This window comes from Crocodylus siamensis, chromosome 11 (assembly GCF_052110815.1).
Source record: "Crocodylus siamensis isolate JL-2025a chromosome 11, ASM5211081v1, whole genome shotgun sequence".
In the NCBI taxonomy this organism is placed as follows: Eukaryota; Metazoa; Chordata; order Crocodylia; family Crocodylidae; genus Crocodylus; species Crocodylus siamensis.
In genome coordinates this window covers 66,665,847-66,683,942 of record NC_143405.1, presented here as the reverse complement: position 1 = coordinate 66,683,942, position 18,096 = coordinate 66,665,847, and the positions used below count along the sequence as shown (strand labels likewise).

Below are 18,096 nucleotides of genomic sequence, written 5' to 3'. Positions count from 1 at the left end.
AAACGTGTCTGGACATGCGGGGGCAGTGGCAGTGGGGCGGGTGGCGCCGACAGCGCAGCCCGGGGTGCGGGCCCCCTCCCCGGGAGCTGGAGCAGCAGGGGCTGTGCAGAGTGGCGGGGTGCTCAGGCCCCTGGCTCGGGGCAGGCACGTGGGCTGGGGGACCCAGCGCCCCCTGTGGCAGGGCCGATCCCAGCTCACTGTGGTCCCTCCAGGGGCACCAGGTTCAAGGCAGAGCAGGGCCTGGGTCCCCCTCTGCAGGGGCCCTGGGCAGGGGTTAGGGCTGCCAGGCTCTGTGCTGCAGCCCCCTGGCATCTTCCTGCTGCTCTCCACTCCCCACCCTGGCGGCGAAGGGCTCGGGGCAGGCCCAGGCCTTGAGTTGCCCCAGCCCGCCAGCCAGGCACGCAGAGTCCTGCCCCATCCCCGAGCGGCTCAGCCCGTGACCTGGCAAGAGCAGTGGGGGCAAGGCCGGGCCCTGCGCACTGCGGGGGGCGTCAGTCTGGGGGCAGCTGCAGGCAGTCATTCCCTGGCGACCGGTCACAGCTGCTGGAGTCAGAGCCTGGCAGAGAAAGGCAGCATCAGGCCGAGCCATGGCCCCTGCTGGGGACAGGATGGGTGCAGGGTGCAGTGCAGGGCAGCACTTACCATCACTGGGGCCTGGCATGAGCTGGTCGCTGCGGCAGGGGCTGGTCGGCGTCGTGGGCCCTGGCAACTCCTGGCTTGTCCCGAGCTGCAGCTTCCGCATGTGCCGCACCACCGCCGTGGCATTGAAGGCTTGCTGGGGCGGGCACGGCATCAGCATCACTGAGGAGACCAGTGACCCCTACGCCTATCCCCAGCACCCCCGCACTGCCCCGCTGCCCACAGCCCTCTGTGCTGCCCCACGCCCCCTGCAACTGCCCCCGTGTAGTGCTACCCCCATGGCATATGGCTCCCCTGTGAGGAGAGCTGTTTCCCCAAGGGCAGTGCTTCACTGCATGCAGTGCCCCTGTGGCTGCCCCACAGCACATGGCAACCCTGGCAGACCCTGCAGCTGCCCAGGGACCAGTGGTGCCTCCTGCCGCTGCTTCTGCCCAAGCTGCCCCTGCCCCCCACAAACAGGCAGCAGCCCCTGGCAAGTAAAAATCAAGGAATGTAGACAACATCAGTACCCCCCCAACCCCAACTGAACTCCCCTGGGTCAGGGCGGGGGGGGGGTGTTAACAGCCATCCTCACACCCCCCCAAACACAGGGCTGAACCTCAAGCACAGGGCAGCGCATCCCCCCCAAATTATAGGGCCAAACAGCCCCCCCCAAAAAAACAGATACACACACAGAGCTCTTCAAATGCAGGGCAGACCGCCCCCCCAGTTAGCACCTAGGAATATAGAGCAAAACAACAAACCTGAAATCCCCAAACACAGGGCAAAACAGCCCCCCCAACACCCGGGACTACAGGGGCCAATGGCCACCACGAAACCACCAAAGAAAGTGCAGACCCTGACACCACCAAATACAGAGCAGATCAGCCCCCCCCCACCCCCCCCTAATTAAAGGGCTAAAAAAAACCCCCACCGGGCAAGATGCCCCCACCAGCCCCAAATACACTCCCTAATTAGAGCTGAACAGACCCTGACACCCCAGAACACCCCCCAACACCCCAAATGCAAGGCAGCCCCCCCCATACCCCTATATACAGGCGGCACAGACCCCAAACACCCCCAAGGCAGAATGACCACCCCAGAATACAGGGCAAAATGCCCCCAACCCACCCTCGCCAAATATAGCGCAGAACAGCTCCCCAGCACCCCCAAACACAGGGCAGAACACCCCCCCCCAATACCCCAAATGCAGGGCAGAATAAGCACCCCCAACAGCCCCATATACATGGCAGAACAGCCCCCCCCCTTTGAAAGCCCCAGAACAAGGCAGAACAGCCCCCATGACTCCCCCAAACACAGGGAAACTGTGTCCCCCCCAAATACAGAGCAAAGCAGATCTTGACACCCCCATAATTACAGGGTCAAACAGTCCTGCACACCCTGAAACAAGGCAGCAGAGCTCCCCTGAGAGCCTCAAATACACCCCCCCCCAACACCCCAAACGCAGGGCAGAGCTGTCCACCCCATACCCCCATATACAGGGCACCACAGACCCTGCAAACACGGGCAGAATGGGCACCCCAGAACCCCCAAGCAAAGGGCAGAACAGCCCCCCCCCCCCCCCAGATGCCCCCAAACACAGGGCAGACATGTCTCCCTGATGCTCCCAGATTCAAGGCAGAAGAAACTGACACCCACCTCATTACAGGGCAGAATGGCCACCCTGACACCCCCAAACACAGGGCAGACCAGACCCCTGAGACCTCCCAGTTACAGGATCACCCCCCCCCCCCCGAGTCACCTCCGAACACAGGTTCCCCACAACACCCCCAAAAAGAGGGCAGAAAGGCCCCCACAACACTGCGAAAATGGCAGTTTTCCATTGCTTGCCAAGAAAGCAGGACTGCCCCCCACCACAAGCACCCCCCCCCAACCCAGAAGGGCCCTTGAGCCCCCAGGAGGGGGCAGGACAGCCCCCAGACACCCCACCCAGGGCAGGACCACAGCACCGCACGGCCAGGCCACCCCTCACCTTCCACCTGCTCTTGGCGAAGTTCTTCTTGATCTGCTCGCTGACGGACTGGTGGATGTTCTTGTCCAGCGCCGTGTCCCCGGCGATCCTGGGGGCAGGCGGGGTGGGGAGCAGGTCAGTGCGGTCTGGAGGGCTGCCCCAGTGCAGGGAGCCAGGGGCCCCGGGGGCAGCATCCCCCTTACCAGGGGTGCTGCAGGGCCTGCTCGCAGGTGAAGCGCTTGCCCGGGTCCTTTTCCATCAGGTGCTTGATGAAGTCCTTGGCTGCGGGGCAGCAAGCATGGACAGTCGGGCAGTGCTAGGGCCGCAGGGGTCGGGGCACCCAGCCAGGCTTTAGCCCCCGCGCCTCGATCCCTCCCTGAGTCCCCTCCAGCTCTGGTGCTGGCAAGATGGGCCCGGCCGTGCTCACCGGAGTCAGAGATGTCGTCCCAATAGGGCGAGTCGAACTCATACTCGGCCCGCAGGATCTGCTCGAAGAGCTTGGCATCGTTCTCATCGTAGAAGGGGGGGTAGCCACACAGCCTGCGGAGACAGGGACGGTGGGCGCGGGCCAAGGGCAGGGCAGGGGGCAGGGGCTGCAGCCGGGCCCCGGCCTCGCGGTACGTACAGGATGTAGGCGATGACACCGATGGACCAGCAATCCACCGCCTTGCTGTAGGGCTTCTGCGCCAGCACCTCCGGGGCTGCAGGGAGCAGGGCTGTCAGCAGGGGCAGACACGACCCGCACCCCTCCCTGGCCCCCCCAGCCCGGCAGAAAGCCCAGTGTCTCCCCAGGCCCCCGGCTGCTCGGAGGGGGCGAAGGCCGTGTCCAGAGGCACTCACCCACGTAGCCGGGCGTGCCGCACGCCGTAGACATGACGCTGCCGGAGCCCTCGATCTTGGACAGCCCAAAGTCACTGATCATGATCTTGGAGTCCTCGTCCAGGCTGTAATAGAGCAGGTTTTCGGGCTGCGGGGGGGAGGGGGAGGGGGGTCAGAGCGGGCACCCAGGGATCTGGCCCCCTTGGGTGCAGCCAGCCTGGGCAGCCTTGCTCATTGTGACCCTGGGCCTCACACATGCGTGCAATCCCGAACCAGCACCCCCATGCGCCTGCACATGCAGCCAGGCATGACCCCTGCCCCTCACGCACCTGGACCCATGCACACCCAGGCATGCCATGCACAGCCCCTGGCCCCAGCACAGCTGCCCTGTCTGCCACAACTGGCCTTTCACCCGCACGTTCCCCGCCTCGCTCGGCAGCTGCCTCTGTCAGGGAGGCCAGGCCCTGCAGCTCAGGCTGTGCCAGGCAATGGGGCAGGGGCAGGACAGAGAACCGGGGTAGAGCCCCTGAGGGCAGCACCAGCTCACCTTGAGGTCACGGTGCACAATGCCCATGTCATGCAGGTACTTGACAGCGTCCAGGATCTGCCGGATGAGCTGGCTGGCATCGCGCTCCGTGTAGAAGCCCTTCTCCACTATGCGGTCAAACAGCTCCCCGCCCGACACCCTGTGCGGGGCAGAGAGGTCAGCTGGGGGCAGGGCCCGCACCTGGACCGGGCATCCTGCCCCGCAGCGCCTGGACTCACAGCTGCATGATGAGGTAGAGGTGGCTGCCGCTCTCATAGATGTCATCCAGAGCAACGATGTTGGGGTGCTGGATCCTGCGGGGCAGACGCGAGGTGAAGGGCCCCGCTGCTGTCCCTACCCCGTGCCCCCGGCCCAGCAGCTGCACACTGGGCCTAGGGCTGGGCTTAGGGGAAACCAACACCCCCTGGGATGGGCCATGTGGGGGGTCCGCCAGCATCGGGCAGAGCATGGGGCTGGGCTCCGGCAGCACGGCACCAGGATGCCACAGCCCCTGCTGCGTCCTGCACCTGGGACAGGGCAGGTGGGGTGAGGTGCGCTAGCCCTGGCACCCTGCAGCCCCCCGGCCATGTGCAGAGGGGCCACGAGGGCCCAGGGCGGGCTGGGGCGGGCAGTGCCTACTTGTGCAGGACGTCGATCTCGTTCTCAATGCTGGTCTCCTTGCCCTCCAGCGCCTTCTTGGTGATGCACTTGATGGCCACCAGCTTGCGGGTCGTCCGCTCCTCCGCCAGCACCACCTCTGAGAAGGCGCCCCTGGAGGGGGGGGAGGGGGCATAAGATGGGGGCTGCCCTGGCAGGGACCCAGCTGGGACTGGGGGCAGCAGGATGTTCTCCCACAGGCGGCAGGATGGGGGCTGGTGAGCACATGGGAGGCCAAGGCCAGCCCAGGGCTGGAGGTGCCTGGGGCGGGGGGCTGGGCAGGGGCACACAGTGGTCAGGCTGAGGCCAGGCAGGGTGCGAAGTGCCAGGGCTGGGCTGGGCCAGGATGCAAGGTGCCTGGGGCCAGGGCTGGGCTGGAGGTGCCTGAGTAGGGGCTGGGCTGGAGAAGCTGTTGCCATTGCTGGGCAGAGGGTGCAAGGTGCCAAGGGCTGGGCAGGAGATGGAGATGCCTGGAGCAGGAGCTAGGCATGGGTTGCAGGGTACCCAGGGGTGGGTGGAGGGTGCAAGGTGCCCAGGGCCAGGCTGGGCAGGGATGCATGGGGCTCATCCAGGGGCTGGGCAGAGCTGAGCTGTGCCTGGGTCTGGCTGGAGGCGAGTGGGCAGGGGAGGCTGGGGCCAGAGCTGGGGCCATGGCTGGCAGGGACTGGAGATGCCCGGGGCTGGGGCCAGGCCAGGCCGTGAGGGCCTCATCTGGGGGGCTGGGTAAGGCCGGAGGGTGCCTGGGCCTGGGCAGGGGAGGCTGGAGCCAGGGCTGTGAGCCTCATGCAGGGGCTGGGCAGGGCTGTGGGGTGCCCGGGGCCGGGGCCAGGCAGCCTGCTGGAGCCCTGGCCGCGGTGGGAACCGGGGCGCGGCGAGGCCTGCAGGGCTCCACACCCGCCAGGAAATCGCGCCGTGCTGCTATCGCCATGACAACAGGCAGAAAGTCCGGCTATTTATAGGCAAGTGGGTGAGCCGCAGCGCGGGCCGGTGGCTGTGGCTATGCAGGCTGCCCCGGGCCGCAGGGACTGGTCCCCACCGCGCAGCAGAGGTGTCCTGGGGCGAAGGCGGTGGCCCCAGGCGATGCCCTCCTGCCCTGGAGCGCCCTGCCACAGGCCCCCGGGCGCGTCGTCCTGCTTATCTGCTGCGACAGCATCAGTGGTGCAGCCGCGTGGCATCACGGCTATGGCAGGCATCTGCTGCGCGCGTGACAAGGGGCGCCGGGCGGGCACCGGCTTGGGCTGTGGGAGGCCTGCAAGGGAGGGGCTCATGCCAGGCCCGCGCGGGAGGGCCGTGGCCGGCTGGCAAAAGGTGGCTGTGCGGATGTTTCCAGGAGCTCCTCCGGCTGCGGCGTGGGAGCGCGGGAAGGGCTTGTTTGGAAACACAGCCGTGCTGGCAGCGGGGCCGCCAGGCGGAGGCAGCTGGGCTGGGGGATGGAGCCGGGGCTGGGGGGCTGCGCAGGCGCGTAAAGATCTGAGCAGCAGCCGTCTGGACAGGCGGCACCCGCCCCCGGACTCACGCGGGGACAGGGCGCTGCCTGCAACGGCCCGCCGCAGGTCGGGGAGGTGCAGCCAGGGCTGAGGCAGCAGGGCCGCGTCCAGGGCAGTTGTGGAGCTGGGCACGGACCCCGGCAGCCTGGGCCGTGCCAGGGAGGCCCCGCAGAGGCGGCCCCGGGGGGAGGCATCTGTCCGCAGCCCTCACGTCGCAGCGGGAAGCGGGGGGGCCCAAGGAGCTTGTGGGCTCTGGGGTCACGACCCCCGTGCGACCCTTGCCCTGCGGGGGGGCCGAGCCCCGAGCTGCAGCAGCTGCTGGAAGCAGCCAGCGCCACGACCCCCCAGCAGCCAGTGCAGCCAGCGCGGGGAGCCCAGCCTGAGCCGTGCGCCTGCTCCCAGGGTGACCCAGCACAGGGCTCCCGCCACGTGCCCCCTCCAGGGCCTGCACCCAAGGGCGGCCATGGGACCCAGCCCGGCACCCTGGTGCTGAGGCTGCTCGGGCTCTCTCCAGGCGCTGTGGCCAGGGGCCTGTGCCCAGGCCTGGTGCGGGGGGAGCGCAGGCTGGGAACAGCCCGGGCGATCCCTGATCTCTCATCCCCTCTGCGATTGCACTAATCCCTCCTGAGCGCCTTAGCCAGCCCCACCGCTGGCACGCGCCTGTTCGGCCCGATGCCCCGCGCTGCCAGCCCCGCACCCCTGCCCCGGCAGCGCAGAGCACGGCCAGCCCCAGCCCCGCCACGGCCCCAGGGGCTGCCTTGGGCACAGGACCAGCGCAGGCACCAACCTTTGGACCTGCCTCGCTGGCAAGCATCCACTGAGCTCCCGCACCAGGCCCGGGCCTGCAGGCCACGCAGCCGCGCCAGGGCCCGGGGAGCCGACCCCGCAGCGAGCGCCGGGGCTACGGGCCCGCGGGCCGCGGCACCGGTGCTGGGCCGGCGCAGCGCAGAGGCGTGTGGCCGCGTGGCGGGCGCGGCGGTGGCGCCGGCGCGACTCACGTGCCCAGGATCTCCCGGAACTCGTAGATGTCGCGGATGTCCTGGGTCCCCTTCTTCCAGCTGGGGCCGTCCTCTCCCAGCGGCATCGTCCCTCCCGGGCCGCCTGCCTGCGCGTCCCAGGGCGGCGCGGCCGAGCTCGGGGCCTGCGTGGGTGGCACGCGGGTGGCGTCACCCTGCGCCCGCGGGACGAGCTGCCGGTGCCCGCTCGGCCCGGCCACGGCCTCCAGCGCCCGGCGCTGCGCAGGCATGGCAGCTCGGGCCGCGGCAGGCCGTCGGCTCCGCGACCCCGACCCGCGCCCGCGCCGCAAACTTTGCGGCCTCGCAAGAATCCCCGGACAGTTGCCCTGACAATGGCTGCTACTGCGGTGCCGCGGGGGCAGTGCCCGGGACGGGGCGGGGGCGCGCGGGACCGACCCCCGCCCCGCCCCGCGCACACGCGGGCAGCGCCCCCCACGCCACCGCTTACCGGGCCGGGCCGGGCGGGGCCGGAGGTGCGAGCGGCGGGCGGTGCTCGGCGCTGCACGGTCCCGCGCCCGGCGCTACGGCTCCCCCGGCGCCAGGGCCAGGCAGCAGTGACGTCAGGGGGCGGGGCCAGCGCGGCGCGCCAATCGGGGGGCGGCGGCGGCGGTGCCTGGAGACGGGGCCAAGCTAAAATTAGCGCGGGGGGGCGGGGCCCGCTCCCCCCCCCCGCCCGCTCCCCCCCCGCACCGCACAGCGCAGGCTTCTCGCAGGGGCTTTATTGAGCGCAGGCGCGGGCCGCACCCCCCACGGCGCGACGGGGCAGGGCCGGGGCCGCCCGGGGCCAGTCCGGGGCCGCGAGGGAGGCAGAGCCCCGCGCCGCGGCACCCCTGCAGCGCCGACGCCGGGGAGCGCAGCCCCGCGCTGGGCCAGGCCCAGGGCCCGGCTAGCCGTCCAGTAGCTTAAGGATGCTCTCGCGCTCCTTCAGGGTCTTCCAGGCCTGGTCCTTCTCCTTCTTGGTGGGCGTGCGCTTCTTCTGGCGCGCGGCCATGATCTTGCGGAAGGCGTCCATGACCTCGTTGTCCGCCATACGCACGCGCTGCCGCAGCTCCTGCCGGTGCAGCTCCTCCTTGGCCAGCCTGCCGGGGCAGAGCCGTCAGCCCCGCCGGGCCCCGGCCCCGGCCCCGGCCCCCAAGCCGCCTGCGGTACCCACCGGAGCAGGTCGTGCTTCTTGGCGCGGTTGTGAGCGCTGAGCGCCTTGAGCTCCGCCTGCCGCTTGCGCAGCTCCGCCAGCACCTCGTCCTCAGCGTCCTCGGCCGGGCGGTCCTCCGAGTCCAGCAGCCCCTGTGCGATCAGCTCCTCCTTGATGCGCCCCTCCAGCGACTTGGTGTGTGGCACACTGCCAGGGACAAGGGCGGGCTGCCGTCACCCCACAGCCCCTTTCAAGGGGGCTGCAGGAAAGGGGACAGCAGGGCCCCAGTCTGCTCACCTGAAGGGCTTGTTCTGGCTGCGAGGGGAGGTGCCAGCGCCATCAGCCCCCGAGTCCTTGCCCGCAACCTCAGGGATTGGGGAGTCCTCCACGGGGGAGATGATGTTCTCCTAACAACAGAGCGTGGAGATGGGGGTCAGTGCTGGGCAGTGGGGGCGAGCATGGCCCAGCCCGGAGCCCCACTCACCTCCACCAGCGCCTGTAGGAGGCGCTGTGTCAGGGGGCCAAAGGGGCAGCCGTCCTCGGGCTGCTCGTGTTGGGCCTCCGACTTTTTCAGCAGTGCGTCCACATCTGCAGGGAGATGGGGAGGGGGCTAGGGAGCAGCACTGGGGAGCTGGGCCCCCGAGCTGGCTGAGCAACAAGGGAAAGCCCCCTCCCACCTGTGGCTCAGTCCCAGTGCTCACCCCACCTGCCCCCTGTAGCGTGCGCCCAGGCAGGGGGCAGGGCGAGGTGCCCGCGTGCTGGGCAGGGCCCTGAGAGCCCAAAGGCCGTCTACGCTCCCCAGGCCTGGCTGAACCAGGCCGTGCCCCACACCAGGTGCCCCTGTGCCCAGCTGTCTGGATGTAGGGCTCAGCCAGAGGCACCTTTTGTGTCCAGCTCGGTCAGCGGCCCCAGGATGCCTTTTTTCTTGTCCGCAGCTGCAGCCACGCGGGCACCGTCTTTCTGCTCCTCCAGCAGGTCCTCCTGGGCCCAGCGCTGTGAGTAGTGCTTCCCCAGGGGTGGGATCTGCAACAGAAGTCTTGTGAGCAGCACGCAGCTGGGCAGCCCCAACCCGCCTTCCACTCCCGGGGAACATGGCCTCAGGGAGGCGCCCCACCCCACGGCCCAGGGTGCAGCTTGCCGGGCTCCTGCAGCGCTGCAGGCCCTGCCTCCAGGAAGACGCAGGGTACCAGGCTCCCAGCACATCGGCCCCTCCCTGAGCCTGCAGCTTTAGTGTCCCTGCCTCGCTGCCTCCGGACTGAGGGCGCCCATCGCAGGCACGGCCAAGCACCCACTGCACCCGGAGCTTTGCGCTGTGCCTGGCCCCAGGCTGCTGACACAAGGGGCTGCTCCGGGGCCCCAGCCTTGCCCCCATGCATCCGACCATGCCAGGAACCTGCGCCGAGTACCCTGCAGGGTCGCCTCCGGCTCCTACCCTGTGCTCACTGGTGCTCTCCTACCACCACCCAGCCAGAAGCTAACGGCGGACCTGGGAACCCTGTGGGGAGGCAGAAACTGCTCATTTGGTCATGAAACCCAGCCCCTGGATACCCTCATGTAGGCAGCAGGCTTCGGCACCTGAGATGCCATTCAGTGTCCGGTGCGAGGGCAGAGAAAGCCTCCTCCTGGCTGCCGGGCTGGACTCCCAGGCCCCCCGACAGGCTTTCCCCGGAGCTGACAGAGCAGCAGGAGGGATGGGATCGGCTCAGCAGCGCCTCGCTGCAGCCCCCGCTCTCCCCCCGGGCCTGCACCCGCTGTGGGGCAGCGTGCAGGGCACGAGCACAGCAGCAACCCCAGGCGCAGCTGGGCCCCGCAGGCGCTCACCTTGTAGTGCTCGGCCTCGTCCTCGGGCGGCTTGAGCAGCTCCTCCAGGACGCGCAGCTCCTCGTTGGTGAGGTCGGCGCAGTACGGCTCCACCGAGTTCCAGAACCTGCAGGGACAGAGCCGTGCTGCGAGGGGGCCGGGCCGGGCCGCGGCCCCGGGCAGGGCGGGGCGGGGCGGGGCGGGGCGGGCCTGCGCACGCACCTGTTGGGCGCGTCGTTCTTGGGGATGCGCGGCACGTCCACGGGGTCGTCGGGGAACTCGTACTCCTGGATCTTGGGTTGCAGGTTCTTGGACTTGGGCCGCCCGGGGCCCGGCCCCGGCCCGTGGCCCCCCTTGCCCTCGAGCTTCTGCTTCTTGGGCTTGCCGTGCTTGACCGGGGCGCCCACGTCGTGCTCCTTCAGCTTCAGGAACCGCCGGTCGCCCTTCTTGTCCTGCCAGTCCGTCAGGATCTGCGGGGCGGCGCGGATCAGCACCGGCCCGGCCCCCCGCCCGGCCCCCTTCCCCGCCCGGCCCGGCCCGCACCTGGGTCTCGGCCTCCAGCACGCGCAGGCGGCGGCTGGCGGACGACAGCAACGTCTCGAGCTCCAGCTGCAGCGTGTCCAGCTCCTCGATGCCGATGCCGTCGTCCTCGGAGCGCGCCAGCACGGCTGTGTAGCGCGGGCACACCTTGCCGTGGTCCACCGACTTGAAGTCGTGGAACTGCAGCGGGCAGTCCTTCAACTCGCTCATCGCGCCGGGCGCCGCGCACCGGGGGCTCTGCACGTGGCTGCCGCCGGCACCGGGCGCTGGGGGCGGAGGTGAGGGGGTGGCCCTCCGCTGGGGTCGCGCCGCGGCCGCGCTCAGCCCCTTCCGGCCGCCGTAGGTAGAGTCGACGCCCACCCGCCCCGCGCGCTCCTGATTGGCCGGGCCGCGCCCAGCAGAGCTCCCCATTGGCCGCACCGCCCGCTCGCTCTCCGTTCCCTAATATGGAGGCCGCGGCGGGGCCGTACCAAGTGTGGCGCGGGGGGGGCGTGGCGCGGAGCCAGCGGGCGAGGGGCGCGTTCAGGGCGCTCGGGGCCGCGGCGGCGGGAGGACCCCGGATTCGGGAATCAAGCCGCGGCCACGGCGCGTCCGCTCCTCTCGCGCGACGGGGGGGGCTCCGACTCCGGCCGCTGTCCGCCCCCCCCGCCCCCGGGCCACAATGGGCGGTGCCGCCCGTCCCGAAACACAGGAACCGCCCGCGCCGTTAGTTCCGCTTCCGCTTCCTGGGACCTGACCGGAGCTGCAGCCAGTGCCGCCATGGTAGGGCCGGGCCGTGCGGGGGCGGGGGCGCAGGAGTGGGGGCCAGGGCCGGGGCCGGGGCGCGCTGACCCGTGCCCGCTGTCTGCAGACCGCCACGCTGCGCCCCTACCTGAGCGCGGTGCGCGCCACGCTGCAGGCCGCGCTCTGCCTGGAGAACTTCTCGTCGCAGGTGGTGGAGCGGCACAACAAGCCCGAGGTGGAAGTCAGGTACGGGGACGGGCTTCCCGCGACAGCGCCGGGTGCAGCTGGCGTTGAGGAGGCGGCGGGCGGGGCGGGGCCGGCCCGGATCCTGCGCAGCGCCGGCCGCTTCGCGGGACGCGGGGAGGGTCTGAGCCGGGCTCCGCGCTGGCGCTGACGTCTCCGCGGCTCCCAGGAGCAGCAAAGAGCTGTTGCTGCAGCCCGTGATCATCAGCCGGAACGAGAAGGAGAAGGTGCTGATCGAGGGGTCCATCAACTCGGTGCGGGTCAGCATAGCTGTGAAGCAGGTGAGCCGGGGCCGCGAGGCCGGGCAAGGACAGGGGCCGCCCGGGTGGGGGTAGCCTGACTTCCTCTTCCTGCCCGCAGGCCGACGAGATCGAGAAGATCCTCTGCCACAAGTTCATGCGGTTCATGATGATGAGAGCCGAGAACTTCTTCATCCTGCGCAGGAAGCCCGTGGAGGTGAGGGGGTGTTGGGCTGGGGCTGCTTCCCGCTCGGCCCCAGGCACTTGCGGCAGGGCAGGAGCTCAGCATCAGGCTGAGCACTTGCCCTGCTCCTCTTCCCCCCAGGGCTATGACATCAGCTTCTTGATCACGAACTTCCACACGGAGCAGATGTACAAGCACAAGCTGGTGGACTTCGTGATACATTTCATGGAGGAGATTGACAAGGAGATCAGCGAGATGAAGTTGTCCGTCAACGCTAGGGCTCGCATCGTGGCAGAGGAGTTCCTCAAGAACGTGAGGCTCGAGGGCAGGGGCGGTAGGGGTGCCCGTGGCAAGGGGCAGCAAGCTCTGGCAGCAGCACAGTTCTGGTAGACGGCTCGGTGAAGGGGAGCAGAGAGGCCTGCTCGGGCCATCTGACCTCCCCCCTGCTATTAGAAGAAGCCCCTCGCCCGCTGGCCCCAGTGTGGGGGGCTGAGGATCCCAGCGTGCAGGGCCGCCTCCAGCAGCAGCAGGGGTGGGTGCAGCAGCCCCTGCAGGGCTAAGAAACCTGGGAGCCCCTGGGGCCGGCAGCCCGCTGCAGGGAGGCTGGCAACGTCCGCGACAGCCTGTTGGGAGCAAAAGGAGAAGCTGTGGGTTGGAGCATCTCTGGCTGGCAGGCAGGGGGAGAAGGGATGTCTCTAGCATGTGGCGCTGTGGGAGTGCTAGCTTCCCACTCTGGTTGTTTCCTGCCCACCCCCATGTGCTGAGGCTGAGGTGGCTCTGCTGTGCAGGCAGGGGGGGCGGTGGCTGGCAGAACGCCAGCCTGGCCCCTCGCGGCGTGCAACCAGAAAGCAGAATTGCAGCCATTAACAGCCTGTCTTTTCTTGCCCCTGCCCAGTTTTAGACCATGGTGCTGGACTCCGCGGCTTCACGTTCTCATTCTCTCCTGCATCTCTGCACAGCTGCCCTGCCAGGCTGGGGGGCTGCAGCCTGGGCCTTGCTCTTGGGAAGAGAGATGAGAAGCAGCCAGATCTTATGGAGCTGTCCACATGGAATGTACATTGCATTCTCCATCGTCCCCGGGGAAGGGAGGGAGGAGTTAATATTTGAAGCAAACTGTGCTTGTTTGAGACTGTGTCGACTCCATGTTCTTTTTTAAATGACTAATCATTTGCTGTAACGTGTCCGATTCTCCTAGCGGCGGGGGCGCGGGGGTGGAGGGGAGCTTTGGCTGCTATGGCGCTGGACAGCACGAGCGATGTGCGGCTCCTGCCCCGAGGCTGGCGGCTGCTGGCTGCCCTGACAGCTTCCAGCAGGGCCCCTCTGCAGCAGGGGGGTGCCCGCTGGCTGCCAAACGTGGCACCTTGCCCCCAGTGCTCGGGCTGCAGCCAGGACGCGCCTGGTGCCATCTCTGGGGGTTTGGGCCAGCAGCAGAGGGGCCTGCTTTGGTCTCTGGGCAGGACTGCAGCTGGGCCCTCCACCTCCCTGCTCCTGGGCAGTGCCTGCGCCAGCCCTCCAGGCTGCCTGTCCCCGGCCGGGGGAGGGGAGGAGGAAGGCTGCAGCTTGGTCTCCCTGCGGGAGCTGGGGGTCCGGGCCAGCGGCTGTGGCAGCTGCTGTGCCTGGGTGCCCTGGGCGGCAGGCAGCCCCCTCTCCTTCAACCCCCTGGGGCCAGGGCCTTCCTCTCGCTGGCCTTCACCTCCGCTCCCTCTGCCTGTGGTGGAGGGAGCCGGGCTCTGCCCAGCGCAGGGCCCTCCCCTGACGGAGCTGGAATCTGTAACTCTTGGTTCTTTTGCTTTTGCACTTGCTGTAACTTTTCTTACTCTGAAACCTTCCCTATTAAAGCCTTTTTTCATGCCGCCGGGGGCTGCAGCTTCCTTGAGGGGTCCGGCGCGGGGCGGGGGCGTGGGTCTCGGCGCGGCGCCAGGCCCCTGGTTTCCGGGGGGCGGTGAATGGCCCCGCTCGCGCCCCGGGGGCGGCTGCTCCTGCTCCTGTGCGGGGGCGCGGCGGGGAGGGGGCGTTGCCGCCGGTCTCCATGGAGACGCCAAACAGGGCGGGGGCGGCGCGGCGCGGCGCGCCGGCGGAGGAGCGCGGCGGCGGCCCATGGAGGCGCGGGGGCGCCGGGCGGGCGCGGAGCGGGGCCGGCTCCAGCCCGAGCGCCTCAGGCAGGCCCGGCTGCACGTGGAGCGCGCCGCCAAGGTGAGGGGCGCGGGGGGAGCGGCCCCCCGCCGCCCGCCCGGCTCCAGCACGGCGCTGTCCCCGCAGCAGAGGAAGATCTTCGTGGTGCAGGGGCCCTACCCGGTGATCCGCAGCCTGCTGCGCGCCCGCGGCTGGGTGGAGAAGCGCCTGCCCCGGCCCGGCCGCGCCGCACGCCGCCGGGAGCGCGAGGCCGCGGCGGACAACAGCGACGCGGCCCCGGAGCGAGAGCGGCCGGCCCCGGCCCCGGCCCCCGCCGAGGGGGGCGAGGCCGAGGCCGAGGGCGGCGAGGGGCCGGACGAGGACCCCGAGGGCACCTACAGCCTCATGGTGAGTGCGGGCCCGGGCGCGGCGGGCTCCCGGCCTGGCACCGCGCAGGCCCTCACCCGCCGCCCCGGGGGCGCAGTCGCGGCTGGCTCGCAACCAGGTGCCCTACTTCATCTGGACCAACCGGCGCGACGTGGTCGACTGCCGCGCGCTGCGCAAGGAGCAGGTCATGAACCACTACGCCCGGGCCGGCTCCTTCACCACCAAGGTGCGGCGCGTGGGCAGGGCAGGGCAGGGCAGGGCGGGACGGGGCCCAGCCCCGGGGCTGCCTCGCCAGGCCCGGCTGCGTCCCCCCAGGTCGGGCTGTGCCTCAACCTCCGGAACCTGCCCTGGTTCGACCAGGCCGATGCCGACACCTTCTTCCCCCGCTGCTACCGGCTGGGCGCCGAGGACGACAAGCAGGCCTTCATCGGTGAGAGCCAGTCCTGGGGCCGGGTGCCACCCCCTCGCTGCCACCCGTGCCAGCTGACACCTTCTCCCCCTGCTGCCACAGAGGACTTCCGGCTCACCGCTGCCTGCAGCCTGCTCAAGGTGGTGCTGAGCAGGGCTGGGGGCCCGGTTGCTCAGGAGGCCGGGGCCAACTCCACACAAGAGGGGCCCCCGGAGCCCAGCACATCCCCTGGTAGGTGGTGGACATGGGACCAGGGGCATGGCAATGCCAGGGCCAAGCTGACCCTCTCCTCCCTTGGAGCCAGATGGGGGCAGCCGGACAGCTGCCCCTGCCCCTGTCTCCAGGAGGAGAGGACATACAGGGAGTGCCTGGTCCTCTGGTCCCCTGCTACGCCCAGAGCACAGTCCCCACCGCCTGGTCTAGCTGCCCCAGAGACCACTGAGCCCCCAGCCAGCTCCACACACCTCACTGACCTCCCTGCTGCATCATGGGCCTGGGGGGCAAGGCCTGCCAGACAAAGCAGGGAGCCCCTTGCTGCTCCCCCTTGCAGTGTCCCTGCAGGGGGCTGCCCGGCGGCGGGGCAGCCCGCTCCCTGGGCAGCTGGTGGAGACGGCGCTGCAGGCCTGCGAGGAGCACCTGAACAGCCTGCGGCACCAGGACATTGACAAGGTGGCAGAGCTGGCCCCTGCTAGGGCAGACGCCCGCTGGGAGCAGTTCCTGCGTGGCTACTACCGCGTGGTGCAGTAAGTGCCAGAGGCGGGTGAGCTGGGCAGGGGGCTGCTTGGACCCTGGCTCTGAGTGGCCGTGTCTGACTGCAGCGAGGGGGCCCCCCTGGAGCTGTCGCCTGCCCACGCTGAGCAGTGCCAAGATATGCTGCAGCGGCTGCGGGAGCTGCTGCCACAGCTGGAGATGGACGGGGACCACAACATCTGGATCGTAAAGCCTGGAGCCAAGTCCCGTGGCAGAGGTAAGGGGCCCCTGCCCCAGGGGATGCGCCTGTTCCTCACCCAGCACCAGCCCCCTGGACTGTGCAGCTCTGGCTCCAGCTCTTGGAGCCCTGCTGCCCCCAGGCTCCCAGCACCTGGAGTGCGTCCAGCCAGGAACGTCCTTGGCCGGGCGGCTGGCGCGTTCGGGCTGGGTGTCCCTGCAAGGGTTCTGCAGCTGGAGCTGTTCCCACGGAGGAAAGGGCAGGCTGGCATCAAGTGCTGGGTTGCTGCAGGGATCATGTGCATGGCACGGTTGGAGGAGATGCTGAGGCTGGTGGACTGCGACCCCATTGTGGTGAAGGATGGAAAGTGGGTGGTGCAGAAGTACATCGAGAGGCCCCTGCTCATCTACGGCACCAAGTTCGACCTGCGCCAGTGGTTCCTGGTGACGGACTGGAACCCGCTCACCATCTGGTTCTACCGCGACAGCTACCTGCGCTTCTCCACGCAGCCCTTCTCCCTGCACAACCTGGACGCGTAAGCAGAGGTGGTCCCTCTGGGGCCAGGGCTGTGGCAGCAGCAGGAGGCAAGGGCCGGTGCCAGCTGTGCTGTCTCTGCCCCAGTGCCGTCCACCTGTGCAACAACTCCATCCAGAAGCACTACGAGGCCTCACTCCAGCGCCACCCGCGCCTGCCCCCCGGCAACATGTGGTCGTCGCAGCAGTTTCAGGAGCACCTGCAGCAGACGGGGGCAGGGGCGGCCTGGCAGGACGTAATGGTGCCGGGCATGAAGGCGGCCATCATCCACGCTGCGCAGAGCGCACAGGACGCCGTGGAGCTGCGCAAGGGCAGCTTTGAGCTCTATGGCGCTGACTTCATCTTTGGGGAGGACTTTAAGCCCTGGCTCCTGGAGGTCAATGCCAGCCCCACCATGGCGGCCTCCACAGCTGTGACCAGCCAGCTGTGTGCCGGCGTGCAGGCTGACACGCTGCGTGTTGTCATCGACCGCCGGCACGACCGCGCCTGCCCCACTGGCGCCTTCGAACTCATTTACAAGCAGGTGAGCACCTCATGGCACCCAGAGCATGACCACACATGGCAGGGGACCGCAGCCCTGGAGCCAGCAGGCAACATCAGGGAGCCCAGCCCTGGCTGGGACCATGAGGGGGGCAGCTTGCCACCTACGATGGGCCTTCCTGGCAGCCACAGCCACATCAAGGCTGCACGCCTCTTCCTTCTCCACCTGCTCTCCACCTGCTTGCAGCCATCCCCAGGGCCAGGGCCACGGCACAGCCAGGCTGGGGAGCCTAGTGGCACCTCTTCCACATGCCCCACCCAAGGGGGGACACTGACTCGGGGTCCCACACAGGAGCAGGACAAATGCAAAGCTCCCCATTGCTCTCCCCCAGGCTGCCGTGGATGTGCCACAGTACGTGGGAATTAGCCTCCTGGTGGAAGGGTCCACAGTGAAGAAGCCATGGGCTTCAGCCCAGAGGAACTGCAGCAGCAGCCCCAGGCGCAGCCCCCAACCCTCCACACTGGGCTGTCTACGCCACCCCCAGCAGCACACCAGCCCCCGCTGGCCCAAAACTGCTGGGAGCCCCAGGGCCCTGGGGCCCCCTGTGCGGGTTGGTGCCGGCACAGGCAAAGAGGACAAGGCCTGGGAACAGGCAGCAGCCAGCACGGCCTCTGCCCCCACTGGTGCCAGGCTGAAGGCACCTGGCAGGCTGAGGCCAGAGCTAGGGCACAAGCGGCGCTTGGTGCTGCCCAGCGTGGTCACTTCTCTGCCGGGGGACAAGCAGCTGCTGTTGCCGCCATCCCAGCCCCAGCCCTGCCCCAAGGGCAGCCCCCGGCTGCCAGCTGCCCGTGTGGGGGGGTCCTCCCACCGCCGCCTGCTGCAGTCCTCATGGGGCAGCCACAGAGAGGCTCTGCAGAGGCCTGTTTGGCAGCCAGGGCAGGAGCTGCAGCCCTGTGTGCGGGGCCTGGGCACCTTGGCAGCAGCCTACAGGCAGCTCCCCTGCCCTGCAGCGTCCCCTGGGCTAGAGGGCCAGCAGGAATGTGCCCAGGCCATCCCATGGGGCAAGGTGCCAGCTGCTCCTGCCCAAGACAGCAGCAGGGACAAGCACCCATGGGTCCTCTCAGCCCCTGAGTTGGGGCCCTCCCAGCTGTACCCTGTTAGGAGAAGGAAGAAGAGGGACAGGTCGCAGAGGTAAGGAAGCAGCTGGGCCTGCTGACTGCAGACAGTGCCTGCTATGGTCCAGCCACCCAAACAGGATCGTGTGCCAGGGTCCAATAAAGGACACTGAG

General features: G+C 69.2%; 3 protein-coding genes across 9 annotated transcripts; 1 reads left to right on the top strand and 2 right to left on the bottom strand.

Moving 5' to 3' along the window:
* Window positions 1-136: 136 nt before the first annotated feature.
* On the bottom strand, window positions 137-7,708 carry CAMK1 (calcium/calmodulin dependent protein kinase I). Of its 7 annotated transcripts, none has more exons than XM_090021686.1 (12): window positions 7,544-7,708; window positions 7,078-7,220; window positions 4,575-4,706; window positions 4,175-4,249; window positions 3,957-4,095; window positions 3,431-3,557; window positions 3,216-3,291; window positions 3,018-3,130; window positions 2,794-2,872; window positions 2,612-2,699; window positions 643-771; window positions 137-556 (listed from the first exon to the last, which is right to left on the bottom strand). In XM_090021686.1, exons 2-12 carry the CDS (start codon window positions 7,161-7,163, stop codon window positions 275-277), a joined length of 1,326 nt encoding a protein of 441 aa, XP_089877812.1. In that variant the 5' UTR covers window positions 7,164-7,220; window positions 7,544-7,708; the 3' UTR covers window positions 137-274. The 7 variants fall into 7 exon arrangements, with proteins under 7 accessions (XP_089877812.1, XP_089877808.1, XP_089877809.1 ...); XM_090021687.1 differs by having other exon boundaries at window positions 347-556; window positions 643-775; XM_090021682.1 differs by lacking the exons at window positions 7,078-7,220; window positions 7,544-7,708 and having other exon boundaries at window positions 4,575-6,855.
* A 91-nt stretch (window positions 7,709-7,799) lies between these two features.
* On the bottom strand, window positions 7,800-11,120 carry TADA3 (transcriptional adaptor 3). The gene is made up of 8 exons (XM_090021689.1): window positions 10,571-11,120; window positions 10,250-10,497; window positions 10,049-10,154; window positions 9,109-9,250; window positions 8,712-8,815; window positions 8,525-8,634; window positions 8,249-8,434; window positions 7,800-8,174 (listed from the first exon to the last, which is right to left on the bottom strand). The coding sequence occupies exons 1-8, from the start codon at window positions 10,976-10,978 to the stop codon at window positions 7,982-7,984; spliced, it is 1,497 nt and encodes a 498-aa protein (XP_089877815.1). The 5' UTR covers window positions 10,979-11,120; the 3' UTR covers window positions 7,800-7,981.
* A 74-nt stretch (window positions 11,121-11,194) lies between these two features.
* Window positions 11,195-18,006, top strand: LOC149856003 (uncharacterized). Its single transcript, XM_090021155.1, is given in 14 exon segments — window positions 11,195-11,329; window positions 11,418-11,536; window positions 11,703-11,814; window positions 11,894-11,989; window positions 12,098-12,268; window positions 13,796-14,476; window positions 14,553-14,681; window positions 14,771-14,885; window positions 14,967-15,454; window positions 15,456-15,607; window positions 15,683-15,831; window positions 16,084-16,327; window positions 16,414-16,849; window positions 17,199-18,006. Coding segments are annotated over 14 exon segments (3,699 nt in total). The 5' UTR covers window positions 11,195-11,326; the 3' UTR covers window positions 18,003-18,006.
* Window positions 18,007-18,096: the final 90 nt, after the last annotated feature.